The 27,580-nt window shown below is 40.5% G+C and overlaps 1 protein-coding gene across 1 annotated transcript in view; it reads right to left on the reverse strand.

Moving 5' to 3' along the window:
• The window catches only part of pparg (peroxisome proliferator-activated receptor gamma), a 29,351-nt gene extending 2,212 nt beyond the window's left edge, over nucleotides 1-27,139 (reverse strand). Inside the window, exons 1-7 of the mRNA XM_079578702.1 lie at nucleotides 26,987-27,139; nucleotides 9,224-9,520; nucleotides 8,624-8,802; nucleotides 6,290-6,428; nucleotides 2,684-2,883; nucleotides 1,470-1,584; nucleotides 88-272 (exon numbers count right to left, since the gene is read on the reverse strand). Of these exons, the coding sequence (XP_079434828.1) occupies nucleotides 88-272; nucleotides 1,470-1,584; nucleotides 2,684-2,883; nucleotides 6,290-6,428; nucleotides 8,624-8,802; nucleotides 9,224-9,520; nucleotides 26,987-27,035 (1,164 nt within the window). The 5' untranslated portion in view covers nucleotides 27,036-27,139. The remainder of the gene's footprint in view (nucleotides 1-87; nucleotides 273-1,469; nucleotides 1,585-2,683; nucleotides 2,884-6,289; nucleotides 6,429-8,623; nucleotides 8,803-9,223; nucleotides 9,521-26,986) is intronic.
• Nucleotides 27,140-27,580: the final 441 nt, after the last annotated feature.

Here is a 27,580-nt window from a genome sequence, read left to right on the forward strand (position 1 = left end):
AATACAAAACCACCCAATGAATCAAACTTGAAAAGATACAAACTACTAGGTTGTAGCAGCAGCATGAAACAAAATCTTCCTCCGTACCTGGTCATTGAGGTCAAGGTCGATGAATCCGGGGATGTTTTTGGCAAACTCTGTCACTTCTCTCACTGCCTCGGCGGAGCGGGACTGGCAGCTCTGGAAGAACCTCATCTCTGCCGTGTCTTGGCACTGGGGCCCAACGCCAATGGGGAGACCATTGTAGTCTGAAAGGTGGTTACTCGTCAACCCTGGAAAAAAAAACAAATATCACGGTTGATCCGAGAAACGGTAACATTTCAAACACACTGATACAACCGCGTCGTCTAAAAATATGTGATCGTAAACACAGAGGAAGTACGGGACAGAGTTTAAAGGAACAGGCCACCATTTTTCCATTTTTCAAAGACCAAAGATGTTGTTAGCATTTAGCCTCTCCTCCTCTCCTCTATGGGGCCAAACGGGGTGAAGTTAGAAACGACCAACAAGCTCCTCCACCTTTTCCCTATTTAAATATGGTTACCTGTCTAGTTACACGATCCAAGTATAGATAAACATAATTAAACACGTCGATTTTCTAAGCGAATAAAAAGGGGTACTATATCGTAAGGCGTAATAACACCTTAGGAGCACTTTGACATCCTCGCAGTAATAGATACATCTCTGGAATCGCCCATATACGGTCATGTTTGAAAACAGTTAAGGGGGAAAACTATTTTGAAAAAATGTAAACTTTCTCTAATCATTCAAAATGGTGAATTATGAATATAGTTTATACTAAATAAAGATACAAAGACATGGGGAGGAGCAAAGTGCTTCAACAGCCCATAAATACATAAAGAAAAAAACGGAAAATGCTAACATGATGCTACATGTTAGCATCGGGCTAATGCTAACGGTTAGCTAGCGCTAGCAACAACTGCCGTTTTTTCACTTCTACTGAACAATCTGCTGTGAGAAAATATCCATATGGGATATCGATTTACATTTGACTTTATTTATGTGATAAATAAGTTGATATTCCACCAGAAAATGGCTAAAAAGAGGGAAAATTGTGTTTCTCTAAAGATTCTATTTTCCCCCTCGGCGAAGCCACGCCCCCTTCTATGACGAGATGCCGTCTGTATCTATATCTTACACTCCTATAGAATTCTCTGCAATGATGTCAAAGTGCTCCTAAGGTGTTATTACGCCTCACAATATAGTAAGAAAATCGAGCTTGGTCACTTCTAACTTCACCCCGTTTGGCCCCATAGAGGAGAGGAGGGGAGGCTAAATCCTAACAACATCTTTGTTCTTTTTGCGTGACTGAGCGCACGTGTAAGACCAGACAGATACGCATCAACTCGTCTAAGCTTAGATAAGAACATATCTCAGTATAAAAAAAAACGTGGCTTGTTCCTTTCATAGAAGTATAAAAATCACGGCATCAAAAATGACATACTGACCACTACTATATGTTGCATTTATGGCCGTCTGTTGTTGGGAATCTTGGTCTGGCACCGGGACATTGATGAACTGCTCTCCTTCCAATAAAGACCTCATATCGTGGATGACAAAAGGCTGAAACGACAGAACAACGTAAGCGAGTTGACGTAACACAGGTCCAGTCCGGTCGTGTGACTGCATGTAAACAATTCGTTTTCGTTAAAGCAAACACAACACACCTTGGAGAATTTATTGGCACGCTCAACAAAATGCTAAACGAAGCTTAGCATGGTGAAAGACATGCACAAGCCTGACAGAGGTTGCTCAATTTCTGCTACTTCGAGTAATTTTCCAATTGCTTTGCTATAGACTGCCACAGTTTTAGCCAGAAATCAGAAATAGAAATCTAAATTGCATGCGTTGTAGCTTATAGTACATACTGTCTTTATCTTGTGTCTGTACATTAAGAGCCATAACCCATTAACCCATTATAACACATAACACATTTAATGAATTCATGATAAGCCATCCTATTTTATACTGACACAACTTATCACAGAAAAGCCAACACTCCAGTATAAAATCGACCACACGTGAGCTAATTTCAAGGCCTTCGCAGTGAAAAATGTAAATATTCCACTAAGCTGCACTCATTGACTTGGTGTAGTTTAGAAAATAATCCAGACCTCCCTCAGACGAACAGTCAAAACACAGCAACATAGAGATACAGTGGAGCCTTGAACTATTCTGACTCCGACGACAGGCACAAGCGGTAAAATACGCAAAGAAATGATACATCCTATAATGGGGTAATGCATTTTCTGAATGTCTCTTTCCCACTATTTACCCCATCACAAATCTATGGTGATGACACAAAATAAAGGGAATAATGTTGGCCCAATTATGGCATTACATCATTGAGATATACAGAAGAAACCGGTCAGATCTTTTGTACAGAGAAGGGAACGCACCCAATGGCAGGTGAGGAAGTTGAGTTCAAAGGGTTCACATTGGGGAAGATGATAAATAAAGACTGAATAAACATAGAGTAGTTGATTAAGCTTGATATTTTACAGGACATTCCTCCTTTATTGAGTCCTATATTTACATTCCTATGAGTTTTTCTTTAAACGTGACCTATATGGTAAAAATGTGCTATACGGTTAGTTTTTTTGGACATTTTTTCTTCAAATAAATTCAACATTGCAGTGTGTTTTTAAGTGCAGATTCTCACCACGTTGTCCCCGGTCTTGCCGGAGAGGATGGCCCTGGCCTTGGCCTTGGTGAGGGGGAAGTTCTTGAGATACGCCTCGTACAGATGTCGGGACAGCGCTCTGAGGTCCGCCGCCTCGGGATGTAAGAGCTCCACGTCTGACGAACACTCAGCCAACAACTTCTCCTTCTCCGCCTGTGGCATCCGGCCGAATCGGATTGCTGAGGGAAGAGATACAGAAACATTAAAAAAACCTAACAAGTCTCCGGGCTGCAGGCGCAATACACACTAATGGAATCATGAAGAAGCGAACAGGCTAACAGGCAAGTTTAAACAGTATTTACAGCCAAGTTTGGGTGAAAAAAATCTCCATTGTGTAATTGGATGTACAATATCCCTCTCTCCCATTGTCTTTTCTGTCAGTGGAGTATTTACTCTCACGGACAATTAATAAGTAACAAACCGCAACATGCTACGACACCTGCAGTGGCCTCTCGGGGCAAGAGTTACTTAGTACTGTTTTTAAAAATACTACATTCTTTCTTGCCTATTGGCCTATATTTATTGATAATAACGTCAGCAACCACTAGCTTTAATAAGCTTGTGCATTCTTTACGTAATCCCTAGTTTTGATGAGTAATTGAAACAAAACTCAGCTCCAGGTGTATTTCATCAGAGCACAGCATAAGCACACCAAAAACTCAAAACATGATTTAGTCTTGTAAAAGCCTTCCTGATTTTTTTTTTCTTGTTTCAGAATGAATTTCCCCACAAGAAATACATTAAAACTGAAGTTTTCTCATTCAGTATAGTGTATTTTAAACGCAGACATTCGTGAAAGATCGTGGTGCCCTGTGCATCTGACTAGCCTTTTTTTTTTTTTTAATCAATGGTGAACTAGCAGCAAGTTGTTGTTGTTGTTTACATCACAGTGACAGGATTGCTCCCTGAAAGTTGTGAAATGAACACATGAACTCATCCCAGCAAAATTGGGACGTTAGCAATGTGTAATAAAAAAAGAAGAAAAACGTGTGTCGGGCTTCTGAGAGCAAAGTTGAAAGTGAACAAATGAAGCTTACAGTAGCAATGTTTGACGCGTCTATTGCGTCAAGTGTTCAGCGCAGCAGTTAAAGGACTCTCGCTTTCAGACAAAAAATCCCTGAGTCATGATTTTTGGAGCCGATGAATCACAGAAATCCACCTGACTGCTGCTCCTGCCGAGTGGAATGAAGGCGTGTCCATGGAGAATTACACCATCTTATTGCCTTTGATAGTGCTTTCATTGATAACTTTACAGATAATAACGTCTGTAGGGATCGCTGCCAATTTTTGACAAAGGAAATTTCCTCTTGCGTGAGCTGCGATACTATACGTAGCCAAGGAAAATGCCATACAGTTGGATCACTAATACTACTCTTTATATAACACATGACGCAACGTGGAGTGTACAAATAAATGAGTATTACTTAATTAAATGTCTGTAAATAAGCAAAGATGCAGTGAATCAACAAGTGCCAGTCAACACTTTACATGGACTTGCCTGCGTTCAACATTCCTTTGAGGTTGTGAAACGAACGTGCTGTAAAACGGTAAAACAAACTGAGTGGGAGTTGGAAGTCATTAATTATCCCTTTCATTCAGGCCCACGTTTCGCTATAGCGTGTGTAGCGAGTTTGGGGATTGTGCAAGAGCGAGAGAGATAAATGTGCACCTTACACAAATGAATGGGAAAACTGGCACCGTTTCAAACGCAGTGACACAGCAGCTTCCAGCCGCACAGGGCCAAGTACCCGCTCACGGTCAATCATTTATGTAAGCGCGGAGGGAATTATCGCAGTGTGGACGACGTGGACACGCAGGAGAGAGTGAAATAAAGAAAGGTTTCAGTTAAAATCTGGGTTGGCGAGAGCAGAGGTTGAAGAGAGAGAGACTAAAACTTGACCCGAATTTTGTTGTGCCTCAATTCAACGCTTTTAGGACTGTATGGGCAAAGATCAAACACCCACGATTTCCTTTACCCGTAATATTAACAAATGAAGACAGCGATTTTTCAGATATTATTAATGTAGTAATGTTGTATGTTTTTACTCCGAGCACATTCTTTTTTTCATTCTTTAGTTATTTTTTTTTTACGTCAACATAAAGTTACAAAGAAGTGACTATTTTTTTATATGTCCAATTAATACAATAAGGCTCAATGAAGTAGACGACGGCTACAAATACAGACTTTACAGAATATGTTTTGGTCTGCTATGTACAGTGAGAGAAGACAGAAGTGGTGGTCCGCGGCTATCAATTCAATAACAATAAACTTCTGTCATTTTTGTTTTTCTAAATAACAGTAGAATATATTATATAGGGATTGGGTTTGAATAGGGCAGCATGTAACCATCAAACTACTACTAAAATAAGTTTTTACATTAATTGATATAAAATTGTTCATTTTTTTTTTCCATCATCGTGGCTCAGAGTTCTTTTCTAATAATGTATTATTTTTCTTATTAGAACATGCTCAGCTCAAACCTCCACACTCATGCATTACAGTTTGGGTCTGGAGTTCTTCGATATTGTTCTCCCTGATCATTGCTTGAACAGTTCCGATGTAACATTCCAACAATCTTACCATTGGAATTGGGATGGGTGGTTTATTTTTATATGAAATCTACAGTTGTTTTGTTTTACTAATAAAGCTATGCTTTATGAGTGCCACACCTTAACAACAAGTGGAGCAAAACCAACAGGAGAGTCAGGGCTGTGTGAGTGAAGCAGAACCAGTCTACTCCTACACACGGCTCAGCATTCAACATGACAAACTGTGTGTTAGACACAGCAGGTCACTGTACAGCATTTCTATATTTAACATAGAGCTCACTGAGAGTTTATGTTTAGCAAATGTTTGTTCAGTCTTTCAGTCACCCAGATGTGTTCCACACAACAGATGTTTTCAAACTAAAACTTCAAACTACAATCCAGTAACAAGAAAAGATACTTTTTCATTAGATTTGACATGAATGTTAGAAACATCTATAGCAGCATTCTTCTATACATTTTTGTGTATAATATATAAAATGCTACAGTAAGCTGGTGTTTCTTTGGCATCTTTTGGTGACAGTCAACTTAACAAAGCGCATTGTGTGGGACTTAAAGATTTATTAACGGCTCCATCTTCAAACCAATAGTATCTATTGTAACCCTTCCAAGAATCTTCTTGAGAAACTGGCGAGGTGTTGCCCTCTGACCACTGTCGTGTCTTTAAATGGCACAGATGGCTGAAGTGAAACATGGCCAAAGGTTTGTGATCGAAGACCACAGAAGACAAAGCGTATGCCACAGCGTGGTATATTTCTGAATATAGAGCATCTTAAGACGTATATACCAAAGCGGCAGCGCTGTGGGCAGGTAGTATCAGCAGGCAGTATCAGCCACTTTCAACTGTACATTTAACCTGTTGAATTATTTTAGTGGTTAGACAGAGGCCTAGTGTCTAAAGGGCAAAAAGCACACAAATGTCCCTGTCCTACTGCCATGTACAGTTTATGTATTAGTACTTTTACGACTTAAGCCCCGTCACGATGGAAAAGAGAAACATCTTGATAAATAAACAGCTCGTGTGTGAGGTTTCGTTACCGTTGTGGGACATGCCGACGTTGAGACACTTCTGGAAGCGGCAGTACTGGCACTTGTTTCTGGACTTTTTGTGAATGCGACAGTGGAGGCCACAGTGGTCATACACCAGCTTTAGCCTGATCGTGCGCCTGAAGAAACCCTGGGGAACAAAAGGCAAGAGCAAAACAGTGATTATAGACACAGACCTTTTTTTTTTTTTTAATCTGTTGTTACAAATAGAAAATGTGTAACAAAGACAAATGAAAAATAAATAAAAATGTAACGTCAAAAGTTTCAGTGACAGAAACTAAATGACACTTTTATTAATGATGTTGTCAAAATGAATACTGACGTGTGGAAATGGCTGTGCTGTTTGTGCTGTTTGCCTTGGCCAACATTATTGCTATAAAAGCAATAACATTTTTATTTGTAATACATTTTAGTCTAAATCGAAGGACGTTAGTTAAACAGGTTTGCTGATTCAGGTGTATTCATACTTGAAAAAGGCTTTTAAAAAAACGTAATCTTATCTTACAATCAACAAGTCAAACGTCCACCTCCTACACCGAGCTGCTTTGACAGATGAGACATAACACAACAGTCACCAGCGCCGCAACAGATTTGGTATTTTCTTACAAAACATAAAACATGGGTGGCTGCTGTGTTTGTCAAATTGATTTCCACAATTCACACATGGTCCATTTTTAATCCGGGTTTATTTTGGGAGCAGGGAAGTGAAATGGGGGGGGACGAGGCTCCACCTTAATAAAGAATGTTTTGTGTTTTGAAACAATTAGATGTTTGCTCGTTTGGCTGACCCGCTCTTCTGGTGCCAGTCCCCAGGGCCCAGTCGGAACAATGAGCAGTCACTCAGCCTGGCTCTGCGGCCGCGTGTTGGAAATGAGCACTTAACGGGAGATTTATGGCCCGTGTCTATCAACCTCTCGGTAGTCAGAGGGCATAAAAGTGTTAATCCATGCTTCGTAGATTAGCAAAAGGCGACTGAAGCTAATTTTCCTCCTGCAGTCCAAAAGGTTATGTCATAGGGTTCGGATGCTGGAGTGATCAAACTCAGACTGTAAAGCTGGAGGTGTAATCCCAGCACCAGACAGTGAATACGAGGATGAGAAGAAGACATGACGCTGGGAAATTAAAAACATAACTTTTACCAGCCGTATAAAAAAATAAAATAACCACTGCTGAAGCCAAGTGTTTGTATTTTAGTTTAAGAAATAACTGACCTAATATATTTGTAATGATCCGATCACTTCATGTAAGTCGTTTATATTAATGTAACGTAAAGCCTGTCATATGATATCGAGTGTAGAAAAGTCACCCTTGTTATATGTTTATCCAAGCTTTTATCAATAGATATAATTGATAATTTATCTGTAACATGACTATAAAATATGACTTTAATGATCTTACAACGGCAGAGAGTCCATTACATTTTTCACTCAGAGAAAGCCACTTTTAAGAAAGTCTCTAGGTATCGGTAAATATTGGATATCAGCAGATACTCAAACCCCAGTATCGGTATCTAAAACAGCTCAATACTAATCCATAAGTATTATTTTATAGTTAAGCTTTGAAGAAAATTGTAAAATGTTTCAATGTTCAATGTTACAGTACTCACCAAAGAGACCCCAAAGAGACAACATGAGTAAGGAAGTGCAGGTATCGATATTAAGTGCCTTTTCTTATCTTTGCATTGGGCCAACTTTCATGTTTCCTGCACATCACATCTAACCAGCATCTCATGTTTGTCTGTAAATTGTTTATTCAGCATTGATGCAATGATCTGGCCCCAAACAAAAAGACAATACACCTTAACCATTTTTAAAAGAAGAATACTGACATTATCAGACGCTTTGAGTAAAAACTTTTGTAGTTTCCGTCAATCTGATAATTTGCGGGGGGCACAAGATGAACTCATGAACTTATGATGTCTCAATGTTTCAGAGAAACTGGAAGCGGAGTGAGACTTCCCCCCTACACACCTGAAGTTTTATTCTTTTCTTTTTTTTTTATTAAATATGCACAGCCCTGTCGCACAGTGGAACATACAAACATTTTGTGGTTAGACTTCAGGAGACATGAAAAGTTTACCCTTTGCCCCAACATTTACATACCAATTTTGGCCCAATGTCTGTTCTATGAATGACACAAAAGGAAACGCGTGCACTGTGTTGCATACTACTACCACCCACGTCCACTTCCTGGCATTACAATCAGAGCACGAATCGGATCAATCACTGTGTAGTGTGCAAATAAATATACAGTAAGTAAAGTCCAGCCTGTCAATAACTGCATAGGGCTGCAGGACGACACTCAGAACACAATGCAGTCCCTCACCTTGCAGCCCTCGCAGGCGTGGACTCCGTAGTGAAAGCCCGAAGCTTTGTCCCCACACACTCGACACTCGATGTTTAACGATGTGGTCGTCGTCGTCGTCGTGGTGTCGTCCTGAAGTTTGGAGAAGACGGGACCGTCCATGTGCTGAGGGGGAGACTCGGGCTCCATCTTGATCAGATCTGAAGGGGCAAAATGAAGCACTCAGAGTAAATCTCATGGAATATATGCTTTTGTCTTCTAGTAAATGTCTTTTCCAGTAAGTGCCTGTTCAACGTGACAAAAGAGACTGACCCTGATTCATAGATTCATGTTCAATACACTGTTGTGAAAGTGATTGAAAAACCTTCTGTCTGAAAAAAAACCTATGTCCATAACATTTTGATGATAACTTTTTCTTTTTTATTGCTCTTTGGAAAAAGCATAAAGCATGAAGAAGTATTAAGTACTTTCAAGGGACCACTGTCTTTCCTTTACAGACAGAAGTGAAAGGCTTTTGTGTTTATCTATAGCCATCTCTCCATATTTTTTCTTCAGCCTGATTCCATCTGATTCCAGGAGTGGCCTGTGCAAAACCTTCCCTTCCAAGGTACCTGAACTTACTGTGTGTGCTGTGTGTCTCCATGTCGCTCCTGTAGCTGTGCATGTAGTCCAGGCTGGTCAGAGGCTCCTGGGTGTGCGGCGGCGGGCTGAGGTCATAGGTCCCGGTGGAGGAGGCGAGCGGAGGAGACAGGGAGGAGGCCAAGGAAGAGTTGGAGATGGAGGAGTAATCTAACGTGGCCAGATGCTTCATGTCGAGGGCGTGGGAGCTGCTGTCCAGCTCAGAGAGATCCATCGAACCCAAGCCGAAACTGGAGGGCCAGGCCATGAGGTGCTGCGTGTCGACCATGGTGTCCCGCTCTGAGAGGAGAGAGGGGGAGAGGCCTGAGTGTGTGGGCTTGTTATGAGAAAACATCTCACAAGACGGCAAACGTTTAGGAGATAAGGACGGACAGGGGATCACTTCTGTGAAAGCATGAATACTACAAACTCTCTATTTTCGACAACCAAAGACAGGCGACGTGAGACATACATATGGTGTATTCCTAACGCTGATGATTGGCTGATGATTCCCACCACTTAGACGTATTTGGTTTGGACGTTCTGTTACAGAGGAGGTCCACAGTGTCACAGAACAACACGATCTCTTCTGCTGCTGTTGTTTGGGTGCAGAGCTCTGTGGTTTCCACAGTCTGGACGGTTTAAATGTAAATCTGCCTGTGGCCAAGGCTATCGAAATGTACCAGGGATTCACTGTTGGGCGTAATGCAAAAATGTGTTAATGGCATTTTGAATGACACTGATAATAAGGCATAATCAGATGGTCAGATAAAATATAACCTTGTTCTTAGCCAAGTTTAAGGCGAGACACTGCAGGTGAATGGGGAAAAAATGTATATTTACAGATATCAATTTGAAACTTTTGCTGTCGATCACTGGCATAAATGTGAGAAAATACATTGCAAGTTTTCTGTCATTTTATCTTTTCATATAAGAACAAGGTGTTTTATGCCTAAAAATGCCCCAAATCTCCCATCTTTTCGGCGACGAAATCTGAATAATGGATAGAGCTACATTCAAATTTCATTTTATTGATGAATGAGTTGCCAAGACGTTTTCAGAGGGGATTTTGGATTTCTTGTTTAGTTTTAAAATAAGCTGTTTTTTAGTGGAAAAAATTGTAAAAAAATAATTTTCGCCCTATTTCTTGACATTCAAAACTCAATAAATGGGGCTAGGGATTAGATAATAAAAAATCCCTCTGAAAAAATCTTCCAAATATTGTTCAGTCCAAGGCTGGAAAATGTGAAGTCTTTAGGTCCGACTGACGTGGACATAGTGTCGCCACAATGACAGAAAAATGTGTTTTGAGAAAAAGGCCCTTGAAATTGCATTGTCCCATATAAGTCTATGGGGGAACATTGAATCAGCGCAATATTTAAACATGTTATTGTAAAGATTAGGCATATTTTCTGTTTCCAGGTGAAAGCTTGTATGTTCAGAGACCAATTTGGCCCAAAAAAACCCTGAAAACTGAAAAACTTGAGTTTTGCCTGTAGTGTCTCCCCTTAATTAGTTTGATTTTTTGGGGGCAAAATTAGTCAGACGTCCCAAATTACCTTTTATTCTATTTCTCACCAATGATCTAATGTAATTTGGTAATATAAGAGATGCCAGTCGGCTCTCACATGCCGCCCTGCTTCTCGGTTAGGGAGCTATCACCCAATGGCATATTGTCGATTAATCTGTGATATGCATAAACGTAAATGCTGTTTCAAGCCTTTCGAGTTACACATTGGAGAAGAGTTATCAGTCAAAAACGGTCAAAGTACAGTCGTCTCAGGTCACTTCAGGCCGCACCATAACCCCACAAATCAGTGCAACACAATTGGCTCATACAAGGCTGTGTCAAATCCTTTTATGGTCAAACAACACACGGCGAGAGGCAGGTGAGGTGAACTATTGTTGAATTGTAGAGATAGAACAGTTCACTTCAGTCACATGCCTATAGGATACGACGTTGTTCTGTAAAGCCAAATCAATACCTTGAATTTGACCGAGCAGATCTGGCAATCACACGTAAAATGATCCGTTTCTTCTTTGCGCAGAGCGAAGTGCTATTTCTGGGTTATGCTCCTCAAAAGGGGGAAGTCTTCGTATGTGTACATTTGTGACCGCTGCCTGACCCAAGAAATGCGACTTCACAAAAAATGCAAAGTGTCAGCTCAGGCCTGCGATAACACGCTTTCTGACAATACATCTTCCCCTCATCCACCCCTGATTAGGAAAACCCGCTTCAAAGAAACAAAATGAATCATGCCACAATGAGAGGCTAAAATAGCAACGCCCGCATGGCACAGCCGAAGGTCTAAAAATGTCCCCCAATTACTCGCCCGGGCCCGCAACAAACATCCGCTTCGCTCAATTACCTGCGTTTCCTCTCCTTGTTGTGGAATGTGGTGGCAAATCAGAGGGGACCCACTTAAAATTCACGTTAAGGACAACATTGTTTTTAAGACATTGGACAGAGGCGCAAATATGCTTGGCAATGTGTTCTTAGGCTTCACTTCCTATTACCTGGAAGTGCTATTTATATCTGAGGTGGTTTGTTCTGTTTGTTGGCTACAGGCCAGGAGATGTTTTAAAAATAGGCTGACTAAATAAAAACTAGTGTCCCGCTTGGCATGAAGTACAGGTACCAATCCCCACTTTGAGAAATAAAGGTCATGCGTTTCAATTAATAAAGCGCGTTTAGCTGTTTGTGTAGCTTGGTGTAAGTTTGTTAACAATAAGTCGTTTTGGGGGTCAGTGAAGTAGAAGAAGCAAAACAGCAGCAGTTACTATTGTTTGAAGCAAAATCTACTTAAAAAATAAAAATAAAAATCACGTGTCTTGTTCACTGAAGTCATTTCTTCTTGGGCAACTCAAAGTTTTTTGTTTTGGTCTTTCTGCATTTTATTGCATAATGGATACAACCCGGGACAGTCCACATTTTCAAAGGAGCCTGAGGTTTTTTTTTCTAGTTATAGAATGACATTTGCTTTGCTCTCCTTTAGTATATTGTAATCTCTGACATTTGTGGGGAAAACACGGTAGATCTAATTATAAACATTGCATCAGTTTCCTGAACTTGCAGGATAGTTTTCTAGCAAGTGACCCTGAAAAAGTGACCCTGCAAATTGTAAAATGTACCTATGTCCCTGTCCCTGTGAAGAACGGGGAAGGTACAAATATGTTAGGAAGATTAAGGATGAGTTTGTACCTCAACCAACATTTTAATGTAGTTTTACTTTCATTGTATGAAATGAAAAAAATGAGGTATAGGGCCTTTAAGTCCATAAATCTGTATGAAGCTGTTTGTTTATTACAGCATCATTATTCGCTAGCCTGCCATTAGCTAAAAGTGAAACACTGTACTTTCTGTAGTTTCGTTCATCCTCCCATTAAATGCCAGCAGAGCCCCCCCCCCCCATGCTGACAAGTTTGCCAAGTTTTAAATGTGTAAACTCTCAGGTTCTGCCAGGTGTTAATGTCTTTGCCATCTGTACAATCACACTGTATGCAATGAGCAGCCGCAAATACAGGACTATGGGACTTGCCTCTTTGCCGTTGGCCCTTATCTTTGAGCCCTGATGGAGAAACTGTCAGCCTCCTCCTCCATTTGACCTGGACACAAGCTCTGACATGTGGAAACCTGAACACTGCCGCACACAATGTAACGTAATCCCACACAGAGAAGCATGCGCACGACACACTCAGCACAGACAGCAACAGCAACATGAGCCAAGACCACTTAAGCTGACTTTGTTGCCATTTTTGCTCAGTTGGATTCAGTTATTTATCTATCTATTTATTTACGTACGTAATTGGGGCAGGTATTTACAGTGGGAGGGAAAGGAAACATCTGGTTGAAGTTATTGCTGCCAAAGGAGGGTCAACCAGCTATTGAGATATGGGTGTACTCACTTATTCCCCCCTGTCCTGTGAATGTTTACATGTTACGGCCAATAAAAATGCGATAACGTGTGATTGTTTGGGTGGTATTAGTTCAAGCAGACACTGTTTTCTCATTGTTGTGATTTTAATAAAGATCAGACCATATCTTATGACCAATTTAGGCAGAAATGTGAAAAAATCCAAAGGGTGTGCTCACTTTTTCCTCCTTCTGTACATTTAACAAGCAACACTGTGCAGCATTGTCACAAGGATGCAAGGTTTGTTCCTATAGAATACATTTTTACAAACAGCCATGCCATTTTGCTCAACCATTAAAATTGACACAGCGCAAAGACCACACATAGACAATGTCATTCAGGTACGACCAAAAAAATAAAGTGTTTAGAAATGTAAAAATAGATAAATAAATAACATGAAAATCAAATAAATAGCACAAAAAAAAACTACAACACTTTCACCTTTTCAAAAATAACCTAAAATAGAAAGACAGAAAGCGAGAGAGGGAGAAAGGGGCCTCACACAGTTGAAAAGTGTTAAATCCCTTTTTAAATGCTCCATCTAATGAATCCTGTCAGTTACGGCGCAGCTCCAGGCTCCAAACATGTTTTCACACTAAAAGAAGAAGAGACCTGATTCTGACACCGTCACAGGATTAAAGTAGTCAGCGCTGCAGTGATTTGTGAGTTCTCCGACACGTTTCTAAATCTTGACCGAAGGGTTCAGTCAGGGTTTGTAGAGCAGGATTTAACCGGTGTCCAAATGATGAAACGATTTGCTTGGTTATCACAAATTCTCATCATAATGTAAATTTCGCATTGAGCAAGACTAACTTGTACTGGTCTTTCTTTTTCATAATGAAGTAACAGTAGGGATAAAAAAGCCCAGTATTTGATGCCTTGGCTTAGCTAGTATAAACGTCCAGTTTGTGGAATAAGATCCAGTGAGCTAGGTATAGTTTGATATGCAAGACAAAAACATCATGAGTTTAGCATTCAACACTGCTGCCTGGTCAAGTTAAACAGAAATGAAACTTACTGCAGTTTTTATTGCAGACATGCAGTGCTAAAAATAAAAGCTGTTATGCGGCGCACTGCAAGATTGACCTGTGAACTTGCAGTCAAACAAAAATAATCACCAAATAGACAAATGATCCTCTGTCAGATTTTTTCACATCTGTTTTGCTTGAGCCAAAACAAAAAGTCTAAAAAGTGCGTTCAGCATGTTTTGATCATGATTTTTGCGGGTGTTACAGCCTCCTACACTCCCCGCGCGCCGGGAGTCACTCTGCACATGATAAAAAGCATTCAAAGACGAGAGGAAAGTCAACACCAGAGCTGGGTGAGTGTATATTTACAGCAGGAGACAAAGAGAAAACCTGCCCTGCTGCATTCACCACATTAACAGTCTTATCTGCTGTGTTTGGATAAAAACTATGGCTGCGCTGAGTAGGGCGAGAACTGCTCCGCCTAAGTCAAACCAGGCTATTACTCAAGAACAAGCTGCTTTACAATCTCCGCACGTGACCGCGGCTCATGTTATTGTTTTTGTGTTGAGACGTGCAGCAAGTGAATAATGAGCGTGTACGAGGCAGGGCATGTGAGGTTATCGTTAGTATGTGAGGTCCTGGTAAAGTAATTACAGTCACAAATGAATTACCAGCTTCTCATTTACAAATGCACTCTTCTTTCTCCGCTATAGAACCGCCCAATGTTTTTTTTTTTTCAGACGCATTGTCTGTTGAACTGCTACGGTTAATGTGACCGGAGTGACCGATCTGAATGAGTGTCTTGCCAAAGGAAACAGTGACACTAACTTTAGATGAAATTTCTACCAGAAACTCTCTTGTTGGCTGGTGATCATTTACCTACAATCCAGTTGTCTCGTAAACTATTACTTAAAGCAGCACTAAGTAACTTGTTTACCTTAACAAATCATTTTCGTAGTCCCACTGGAGGGAATACAAGTGTTATTGGGATAATTGGGGGGTCTTTCATCTCCCCCTGGCCAGAAAATCACAATCACAACTCTGCTCCCTCCGGGTTGGAGGCCCCAATACACACTCAAGGAATCACAAAGAAGAAGCTAACAGGCTAAGGGGCAAAGCTAACTGCGGGCTAGCGTCACTTAAACAGTATTTACTGCCAAGTTTGAGATTTAAAAAAAATATCTCCATTGTGTAATTGGATGTACAATATCCCTCTCTCCCTTTGTCTTTTCTGTCAGCGTAGTATTTACTCTCACGGACAATTAATAAGTAAAAAAACGCAACATGCTACGACACCTGCAGTGGCGCTTATGGCCTCTCGGGGCATGAGTTTCTTAGTTCTGCTAGAAACTATGCAATTAAGTCAAAGCACTTGACTTCATTACTTGTGTCAAAGTACATAGAGTATTTGCTGTTGAAAATGAAATCATTTTAAAGTGTTGAAAGTAGAAAGAACAAATCCATTTAATAGAAGTGACTAATAAGATCATGCCCAATTTTACTACTGGCAGAGTTTCACAATTGGGAAAAAAAACGTCTTGCTTACTTTGAGTCAGTGACATTGACGGGACATCTTTTAAATGGCACAAATCATGGTGCGACTTTTATACTTTTTGCTTTGGAGCCTTTGAAAAAATGTAGTGGAGTAGAAAGTAAGAAGTTCGCAATAAAAAAATACTACTCAAAAAAGAACAGATCCTCAGAAAACCGTGCTTAAGTAAATCTACTTTGAACTAGCAAGATCTGTTATAGAGCAATCTTTTCTGTCGTCACTTGGTGAAACAGTGCGACTGATCAGAAGCAGGTTTTTCCCTCAAAGTGCAAATGAACGGATTCCGCTTTCCAAACGTCGTCACAGAGTACAGTGTCTGCTCCCTCGTAGACGGCCTTAATCATCGCGCGATCAAAAAGAGGAGTTAGTAAATCAACAAGTTCTGTGTCTGACATCCTGTCTCAGTCACTCTTCAGGAAACTGGCCCTGCTTTGACCCTGCAGTGAAACATTGCATTACACAAGTTTCCAGTAAGCATTATATTGCCAAAATAATCCAAAATAATGCCATTTCATTTAGTGCAGCTCTGCATTGCGACTTTGTGCCCTGTGTGGAGTTTCGGCGGCACCACCTGAGCGCGGGCCTGTCCCCCCCTCTCCTCGTTCCGCCTGCGCTCTGTGTGGGACAGTGGAAGTGGGGGTACAGTGGAACAGAGAGTGTCACCGTGAGGTCTGGACTGCCCTGACCAAAGAAAACCAAGCGTCCCACGTGTCTGAGCAGCAGGTACAGACTTCACTCACCTCACTTCAAAACCTGGCACAGTGGGCGGATGGAAACCACAATCCCCTTCATGTTGGCAGAGCTCTGAGTAAGACGGAACCCATTTTTTGCTGTAAAATTTTTTGAGTGTTTAGTCACAAAGCTCGGGAAAAGCTCAGTCGAAAGGCGAGGTCAGCCACAGGTCAAACTTAAGTTCGAATTGCTCATGCACTCGAGGACAATTGGGGCTGGAACTGATTTGACAACAATTAACCTCTTAACCCCCACCTGGACTGAGCACATTTTCTCCAGTTTGGCCTAACCTAAAAGTGTCTTGAAAGAAAGCAGCTTAATCTCATTGGAGGACTATCCTTGGTGAAGGTAAGGAGAAACTGACTTGGACAACCTTGAACCAAGCTCAAAATGGGAAGGGTCTTTTGCATCTCCCTATCGCCAACTACCTTACCCTTTGACCAGAAAGTCCTCTCAATTGCAAAAAATAAGAAAGATAAGTCTGCAACAACAATTTCTTCATTAGCACTGGCCCATGTTTTACTTTTGGTTCTTGACTTTCCATCCAATAGCTTTCAGCAATCACAATCTTTACACAAGGGAGCCATACAAATCTTAGACCTTGGCTCCTCTTGTTTGAAAGTCGACAAGCGCTGACCACAACATGAAACCACACACCCGACTATAGACACAGAGCGGCGGTTCCTAACACTCGGCTTGTTAAACCACGCACCACCTTCGAAAAAGTTCCCCTCAGGCAACCACTGCTATTTTCGCATGCGCGCTTACAGTGTTATAGCTGTCGTTTACAGAGAACATGTATGTTGCCATGTACAGCTGCATCAGTCAGGAGGCTTTCAGTAACAAATCCCAAAGCATCTTCACAACGGATGAAACTGCCGGTTCAGCAGGTTTTAAAAGATCCCATTGAGCTGTAATAATTCGTTGTGTGTAAAGGACACTGTATCCAAATCATTGCAGCGATTTGGCAATTGAAACTATTCAAATCAATGTCTACAGCCCAGCCAGCACAGTCAATAAAAGCAAATAGCTACCTAGATTTGCACAGGGTAATAACTGCTGATAAAATGCGTGTGAGCCTGCCGCCTTACCCGTAGCCGTCTGTCCTCCTGTCAGTCCACGGCTCTATGGAGAGTCAGTGTTGTCATGTTTTTCCTCAGGAAGTGATGACCACAGAAACAGGAACTGGACTCACACTGATCTCTCTCTTTGACAGAGTCTGGGCTCAGCAGAAGTTCAGACAGTCAACCATCATGTGGTCGGCGTGTGGGTGGGGGTGGAGCGCGGGGGGTCATTTCCTCATTTCTGCTATGTCTGATTGCTATGTTTCGGTAAAGAATTGATTATTTACGCGACAAAATGAATTATGAATGTATTCAAACCGCAGACTCCAGTCAGACATCTCTCTCAGTGGCACCAGGTTAGCATCTGTCTGTCTACATAAAAAAAGACAACAGTGAGTAGACACAATACTCTAAATTCTTGAGCGCCGACTGAACCGGTGTGGGTGGGCTTCTACCGAGAATATCATCTCCTCAGTGCGCAGGGAAAAAACTGGCAGCAATTGTCTGTGCGTTTTGGCTGTGACTGCCCAAAACGTCTTGTGTTAAAAGCACACCGTTTAGAAGAAGAAGTAAATGCCTCAGGCCAGAAAACCACAATTGCAACTTTCCTGCCTCGCTGATAGAATCACGAAGAAGAAGCTAACAGGCTAACGGGCAAAGCTAACTGCGGGCTAGCGCCACTTAAACAGTATTTACAGGCAAGTTTGAGTGAAAAAAAAAAAATCTCCATTGTGTAATTGGATGTACAATATCCCTCTCTCCCTTTGTCTTTTCTGTCAGCGTAGTATTTACTCTCACGGACAATTAATTAGTAAAAAAACGCAACATGCTACGATACCTGCAGTGGCGCTTATGGCCACTAGGGGCATGAATTACTTAGTTCTGCTTTAAGTCAAATTTGTTGTTGACAACTCTTCCAGCTCTGGTTTTGTCCCAATAGAGTGTGGTAATTGAAGAAACAGAGAGTTTACCATCATGTGTGGGAGGGGTGTGACTGCCTACATCTCCCTGTCTATCCAGCAACTACACTCAGCATTGGAACACACAGTGGGTTTAGAAAGTCGACATTTCTTCTCTGTTGACACACATTTACAAATTCTACACTGATTGCATGCATGAATGATATCTGAGACATCTGAGCCTTAGTATTTTGTGTAGTATTACTTCAAATAATGTGTCTCTAGAAAACATAGAGGGCACGCTTACTATTAAATCGAACTTGCATGAACCAGCAAATATGATGTTCAGCTCGGGAGGTCAGATCCAGAACAAGTTTGATGAAGATGTCAAGATGGTAAAATGTTAGTAAGCTTTATGGAAATCTCCATGTGGCATATACCAGAGTGTGGTGTTTTGAGCAAGGGAGGGGGAGGCGGACTGAATATCCAGGATTATAGAAACATGCCTGAAGAAAACATGACTCGAGGTGTGTTTTTAATGAGGCGTATGATTAGGGCTGTGCAATTAATCAAAATTCGATTACGATTGCGATTACAACAGTAAACGATTACAAAATTAGCATAATCGCAAAAAATCGATTATAATTTTTTTTTTTCAAATTTTTTTTTTAATTATTTTTGGATTGGATTTTTGCTGGATTTTTGTCTTTTTCTGCTGGATTTTTGTAATTTTTTTTATGGATTTTTGTCACTTTTTTTGCTGGATTTTTGTCACTTTTTTGCTGGATTTTTGTCGCTTTTTTGCTGAATTTTTGTCACTTTTTTGATGGATTTTTGTCACTTTTTTGATGGATTTTTGTCACTTTTTTGCTGGATTTTTGTCGCTTTTTTGCTGGATTTTTGTCGCTTTTTTGCTGGATTTTTGTCACTTTTTTGATGGATTTTTGTCACTTTTTTGATGGATTTTTGTCACTTTTTTGATGGATTTTTGTCACTTTTTTGATGGATTTTTGTCACTTTTTTGATGGATTTTTTTCTTTTTTTGATGGATTTTTGTCACTTTTTTGATGGATTTTTTTTAAAGGCAACAAATAATCGTTTGAATAATCGTGATTTCAATTATGACAAAAATAATCGTGATTATTATTTTTTCAATAATCGAGCAGCCCTACGTATGATTGATCTCACAGTGTCCTGCTCCTTGGTTTTCTCCTGGCCCCTCTCTTCCCCCCCCCCCCCGGTGTGTTTACGTAGGTGTTTTGCTGTGCGTGCGCGTGTGAGGTGGCAGACGCTCGGCGCGGATGACTTCCTGTTGCTTCACTGACAGGAGACATGACAGCGCCTCTGGTTGCACTTCTCAGTTCAGTTCCACAGAGGAGCCTGGGCCACACTCACTTCTGCCTCCACAGCTAGTGATTCACTTTGAACACTAATACTCATAATGTAATTCGGGAAATGTCAAAACCTAACAAACCAACAACCTAACTTAATTTTTGGAGTTTTGGCATTTCTTAATCGCACCCACAAAGGTTTTAGGGTTAGATTTCATGCACGAGAAACTGAGATTTGAATAAAACGGAATCTGTAATAGAAATGTATTGTCTTTTGTCAACAACAATAAATACATTTATCAAAAGCTAAATCAATTACATTATAACCTTTAGAGGTAAAAAGAGATGAAGCAATGATTTTAACAGCTTATGGCAAGCGCATAACAAACACACTAAAGTGCTTCATCATAGATTATTGTTAAAAAATCTAATATTTCACTCTAAATAGAACCGTGAATGAATATGACTTTTTTCTGCTTCTGTTTTCATGCTGTGACGTCAGCTGCATGCCTTTTACTGGCAACCCTTATTACCTGAATAAAACCATGTGTAAATAGGACCAAAGCAACACACACACTCTTCAAGTAAAATCCTTCAACAGCCGAGAAACCCCTGTGCCAGGTCTTGCAAGAAGCAAAGCACAATGGCCATCAGAAACCACTAGCGAGATGACAGAGCGTCTGAATACTTTTTAAGGCAGATGCGCGAGTCTCAGTTTTACCCGGTGATCACACCTCACATGCTGCGGTTATCGCTGGAGCAGTTTTAAACAAGCGCCTGCAAGGCTGTGAAACCGCCTGAAAAGACTAAAGCTAAAGACAAAAGTAAACGAAGGCGATTCTATGTTCCAACCTAGCCATGAGTGCTTTTTTATAAGACATTATAAATGTTAGTACTTTTATCAACCACATAGTATTCATATCCTGCATAACTGAGGCTGAAAAATGATCTTCGGGAATAATATATATAAAATAACAATCAACAATTTAAAATAATGTGTCAGTAAAGAAAGGACTGTATTGAGACTGGAGACAAACAGTCAAAGGAGCAAGATAATGGGCTGGTCAAGATTTTTTGTGGGAAGTTATGAAACTGAAAACAAGCTTACTGCATGGTACTACTGCAGAGAATGGGTCCAGTGAAGATGGGTCAAGATGTGGTTTTAGGGTTAGGGTTAGAATTGGGATAAGACTAAGGTTAGGGTAAGGATTAAGGTTAAGGTTAGGGGTTTAAGGTTCAGGGTTGGGTCTGGGTAATACGTCTATGAGTGTTCTTACTAAGATAGCAGTACAAGTGTGGGTTTGTGGGTAAGAGGTGGGTGAGTGGAAATTGTCCGTAAAGCACTATAAATAAAGTTGCTATTCAGACCCAATAGCCACTTTTTTCAAGTCCACTTTATGTAAAACTTACTTACGCCTATCCCTAAAGAACAGCAGCTATGGGACTTATATCAAGGTAAAACACACAGGACCAAAGAGAAAGAATTTTAAAAAAAAATCTACTCCTTTACTCCTTGGGAATGTGCCGTCTTCACTATATTCCGAGGACACGAACTTTGACACAAATCGTTTAAATGGTTATTAGTAGTTAACAGGTGATTAGTCCCTCAGGCCTGAAGAGCTTCCTCCTCCTGGATCAGAGGAAGGAGAGTTCCTCATGTCAGGGTCAAACATACAAACAGTTTGGGAAATAATGATCGCTGTATATAATAGCAGCAGTAATGGTATTCCAGAAATTGTACAAGCAGTAACTACATGGGATACCTGTGAGGCAAAATAGCCCCTAAGCCACCACGAGGGACGTCACAATTTCACATTTTTAAGTCACAATTATTGTGAGAGGGCATATTGCGGATTTACGAACTGAGATTTTTATTTTTTAATACTTAACTTAAATATAAAAGACTTTAAGACTGTTTTATATTTAAAAAATACATTAAATCAACACAATAGTGAGCTATTATTTTATTATATTATTATAGATTTTTTTTGTAACTACTATTATTATTATTATTATTATTATTATTATTATTATTATTATTATTATTATTATTATTAGGCCACTGTGTATGCTAGGTTTTATGTTCTGTCTGTGACAATGAAGTGGTGAGGAACACTTGAGCCAGCTGTAAAGGCTATTTCTGAACATTTGAACTTAATCAGGAATTATGCACCTTGTTACCTTGACTTAGTCACACAGTGATTGATAATTTGTCTCAAAGAAGTGGTTCCATATTCAACATATAATTCTATATGCAGATAATATTTTTTGAATGTAGTATATCCATCAGCAACAAGAACACCCCGACCAAAGTGGTCCCGCACTGCTTTTGATGTCCTCAATTTACCAGTGAGTTCACGCGCTGCTTGTCCTGTACAGCGGCCCGTACCTCGTATAGTACTTCACATAGTCCTTATTCATGGTAATGATGGCACACCTTGCTCCTCATACTGACCATGTTCCGAAAAAGGAAAAAAAAATGACCAGAAACAAGCCAAAAGCTCAGGGGAAAGTCCAGGGAACAAAAAACAGCGTGGTTAAAAATATGATGTCCTCCTCAGAGTTGTTACTCTTACAAGGAATATGTGAGATGTAAAGTCTGCATAGAATTCCTTATTTCAGAGGTCCTTCTGTAATCACCTCTAGCCACTAGGGGGTAGTACCGCATAAATGTCACCCTGCCATGAGGACCAAAGAGAAGTGCTGCTCTCGCCCTTTGAGTGGAATATACAGATGTCAGATCAAGCAGCGTCTATGATAAAGGTGACGGTGATAGAAGTACATTATTAGTAACAGTATCGAGGCTGGTAACCAAGGAAACTGAACCCCATTCTGTGTGTTTCGACTATATGTGCCCCACATTTAACCACTGCAGCAGCGAAACCAATGGCCACCTCGACCTCTATTCTTCTTCACCTCCACCTGTGTTCTGCATTATTTCCCTCAACAAATGTATTCTCCTCCGTATGCCAGTTGGGATCTGAACGCAGAGGCTCATCTTTTCAGGCAAAACTTGAGTTGAACCGCAATCATTTGTTTTGAATGACGTTGACAAGCAAAACCTTACACAATGGAGCCGGGCATTGCACCGCATTCTCCCATTGAAGGAATGGTTCAACTGCACAGAACTCATTTCCCTACAGATGTTTTTGAGTTGTTGTTTTTTTTTGTTGTGATCTTCTAAATGTGCCCTGGATTGACAGGGGGCAGCAGAAGGAAAGGGAGAGGTGGGCTTCCTCAAACGCAGGAGTATCGAGACAATAACAACAACAATCATGTGACGCCCATTGACAGAGCATACTGGAAATGAGCGCCTCTCCAACGGGAAGAGGGCACGCGAGACAAGCCATTGATACGCCGGTTTAAGCAGGAGCGCCAGAAAACAATGCACAATATCACGCAATTGTCCATAAGCCTTTTTACCCCCAACTCACCTCCCATCACGGCTTAAAATAAGTTTGACAGACACTTGTTATACTTTGAAGACAGCGTAGAAAACAATGTGTACTGTTATACAAGGGCCACAACAGTTCTTCTCTTCTGATTTATGCTTTTGTAGAGCAAGTTTGTAATTCAGCTTTTCACGGCGTATTGTGTCATGCACTCATTTATTCGGTGGATGTTGTGTGGTGGGGTTATGCTGATCGTGTTACCACCACGCGCAGTGCAGATGACTCAAAGTGACGTCCTCTTTACCAAACGCACAAGGAGCTTCCACATTTTCCCAAAAGAGAAATTAGGTGAAAGGCAAAATATTACCATCCTCAACCATTTCTGTGTCAAAGGCCAAGTGTTTCAAAACCAGCCATATTTTCTAAAGGTGACGCTAGGTCAATGTGAATATTACAATTGCTGTGAGTCCAAATAACTACATCTTGCACAAGTGAGCGGTTTCAGCATCTTCTATTTGTAGCACTTTTCTGCACAGCCCAGTAATAAAAACGTAATGGGATTGGAATACCATGGTTATCTATAAGTCTATTGTAGTTATTGTAATAACCTTTTTATATAATATCTAACAATCCCAAAGAGATTCAGAAACTTTATTACAGGGAAGTGCTGACCTAATCCTATTGTGTATGTTTTTAGTGCTATGTAGTGGTATTCCCAGAGGAGACCTGCACAAGAAAGGTCCCTGCTTGGCCCGGAAATTGATCCTGAGATCTTCTAGCTGTGAAACCATTACCCACTAAGCCACCATTCCTTAACTTGGTTTAAATGTTATACATTACCAAGGACTTTCTTGATAAAAAAAGAAAAGAAAAGAAAGATATAGTTACCATGTTATTCCTCTGCTGCAAAGTGTGCTTCTAACATTTGAATAGTGTAATGGTACTTGCTTTTGTGTATAATATGGATCTTGTCTGAGCCATTTTGGGGGTGGCTTTCAAAAGGCTGAGCATGACCTCTTTGTAGCACAATATTATTTGTAACCTGATTGTTATCACAAGCATATTTTCTATATGTTGGAAAACCACTTGCCACTTTTGATCAAATAATGGAAGAAGGAAGGGACATCTGTACTTTTATGTAAAGAAACAGCATGTTTTACTATCTTAAACAGCAGGTGTGTCTATCTCCGGACCACAGCACAATGAAGAATCGACAAAACTTTGCCGTGCCGACCCAAACTAAACAACAAATAATGCCAACCAAATAAAACAGGGCTTAGGGAAAAAAACTGAGTGGTTTCGTCTGCCATGCTCCATTTAACTTACTGTCTGTGTGGTGTGCACTCGCACAAAAGCTGACAGAAAAGAGCTTCAGAAAGTCATCGGCCGCCCACGATCAGTGTATTACAGTCACGGTTTGAACTGTTCACCTCCAGGTGAAATGAAAAAGAACAAAAAATGAGAAACAAAATTATATCTCACAGCTATGGTATTCTTCAATGCTTAAAACCAAGTATTCCAAGTATACATAGTCCAGTTAGATTAGTTTGGTCCATAATCCAAATCATTATGGCCGGATCATTAGCATTTTTGTGTTGTATTCTGCTGCTGGACGTGGTGGAATAAAACAAAAATGTTGTATTGGAACAAATTTAGTTTTGTCCTCCTTTATTGTAAACTCAGACATTTGTGGGGAGAAAACACAGTCCATCTAATTCTAAAGCATTTGTATCAATTCCATGAACTCTCAGGCCACTTTTCTAGCATTTCTGTGACAATGACCCTGAAAACTGACTCTGCAACTCGTGAAATGTGCCAATAAACTCATCCCTGTGAATAATCGGGATATTACAAATATGTTACAAAAGTTAAGAATGAGTTTGGACCACAACTAACTACACAACTAATTTTTCCTCTTTCATTGTTTGTAATCAAATAATCAGGAATAGGGCTTTTAAGCATCATCATACACAGTGTTATATTTGTATTATATCCAATCAATTGTATCTATTCTTATCAGATATTCAAGCTAGAAGTTGATTAATTTTACTTTATCGGTTTTTCCCTATACACTATACACCTATGACACTCTCAGCCACAGAAACCAGACTGCGCTGAAGTTTTTGACACTTTTGCTGACAATTAATTTGTGCTTGTTTTATGTCTTTAAATGGGAGCAAACACATGATAAGAGTAATTTATGATTTGAGATGGTTGTCAGTGTCTCCTGGAGCCGGGGTCAAACACATACAGTACAACGTGAAGACCCGTATCATATCAACAGAGCAGGTTTGATCAAGCGACACTCCTGCCTTTAACAACAGACCAGAGTCCAGTTCACTCATTCACTCACGCCGCGCTCATTTAAAGGGTTTGGTGAAAAAAAGAGAAATAATTATGACTAGTATCACAATTAGATATGGAGTTTATTTCATTCAATTAAGATTTTGTTTGCAATATGTTATAACCAGGTGCCAAAGGTGTAACATTTGAGAAATGGCTGAAAGATGAGCTGAAGTACAATGTTTGTAGAAGCCTAAACCACATGGTTAGAAGGTTTTATACACTAGGGTTCACGTCTCCACAAATTAAATCACAGTAAATTAAGTAAATAATTGCAGCCTCAAAAATTTGCCAATTTCCATCATTCATGTTGCGATTAAGCTTGTAATACAACAAGCTTCAACAACTAAGGATCAAGCTTTAAGTTATGCATTCTTCTTATTTTCCCAGTGCATTTCAACCGAACTGACTGCTTTTGCACTTAAAGGCCTCACTCAACTATTGTTGATCCTACTCTCTGACCTTCAGAGCGACACAATAAAATAGAAGCATTTTTCAAGGATTTCAAGAGCACCAATGCTGAATACTGGATACACGGCAGGTTTCGTCCTTTGAGGTGAGACATGAAACATTTTCTACACATTAACACAGATTCAAATACAGTATAATAAAACTATGTTTCATACAGCGCCACTATACGTTATGTTTTAAAGGCTGTAGCCGACTGAGGTATTTTAGTGACGAGGGATATTTTCAAGTGATCTCACCATTGATGATGTCATGGTCTACTATATTTAACATGAATAAGCTGATGACTGATCACTGATCACTTTCTGTGTTCAGTCCTTTTCACTTGTTCAATTTAAAATTGTAGTCACCAATATTTTAAAATAAATAATCTAATAATGCAATCATACAAAGAAAGAAAGTGAAACATGGATTTCAAGCAAATGTTGACAGCACTGTTGGAAAATGACTTACTGATTATTTATATAAAGAAAAATGTATGACATAATTTGTAGATTCTGTTTGGGAGCCAACTTTCTGGTCTAATAAAATGTTAATTGTATTAGAAAATATATTGTTTTTTTTTTTTCAGTGGCATCAAGCTTAATAACACATTAGAAGATCCATTTCCTTTGGGTCAAACAAAATAAATAGTAGATCTATTCGCAATCAGAGGTAGTATATGCAGTACAGGTAAGTTTTATCCGTCATAGTAATAGTAATAATTACATAATCTTTCGATCGTTTTTTTTGTTGCACCTTTTTCACCTGTGCAATCACGATCTCTCACTGTCTGAACAACACACACACACACACACACCGGTCTGCTTCTGCTGCGTGATGTCAATGCGGACCCGTGCGTGAGGAGCTCAGTTGCGTGTCCATGGGCTCCAGATCTGCTGAGTCACGGCTTAAACCTCCACTCGCTCCAACAACTGTCCGCTCAGTTTGCGCAACGTCCACGAGTCTCAGCCTCTCACGAAACAATGCACTTTCTCACCCCCTGAACAGGCAGCATGCACACTGCTCCACATTTGTCCCCAAAATCAACACTTCCACTCACTACTACTATTACTACCACTACTACTACTACTACTACTACTACTACTTCTTCTCCCACCTACCTGATAAGCTGCTCTGCTGTTGACTTGAGTCCACGCCTGGTCTTTGCATGTCAGACACAACAGTCGCACTGTGGACCTGCACCTGACCGCGCGCCACTTGTCGGTGTGTTGACGCACGCCCCCTTCGCCTCCATCACATCACCACTCCTCGTTTATTTGCGCTGGGCTGGCCGTGGAAAAAAAAAAAAGCATTTCAATTAGACTAACTAAACGGCGGGGCTTTGGCACGCGCCCAACCAAACTCATCAAACTACATAACTAACCTACTTTCACCGGGCTTTCCACTTTCAGTCACACTCTTCAGCATGTTCAACCCCAATGCGTAAAGGTCTGGCCATGTTCATCTCAAACACGTATGCACACATGTATCAGAGTTTACACTGACCATGAGCGCGGAGAGTCAAGCCTCACTGGTGCGTGTCCGTTTCAGGTCCCCTGTGTCCATATATTACCAGTTCCGTGGCGCAGCTACACAGTCTTGAATGTGCGTCGTATTTCATCGGTGCGCTCTGTTTTAGTGAAGGGTTATGGGTCCAGTCACTTCTTCTCCCTCCACCACATGGCAGCAGCAGCAGCGGTAATGTGAGGACGCGC

Source organism: Gobius niger (assembly GCF_951799975.1).
Source record: "Gobius niger genome assembly, chromosome: 20".
Lineage (NCBI taxonomy): Eukaryota > Metazoa > Chordata > Actinopteri > Gobiiformes > Gobiidae > Gobius > Gobius niger.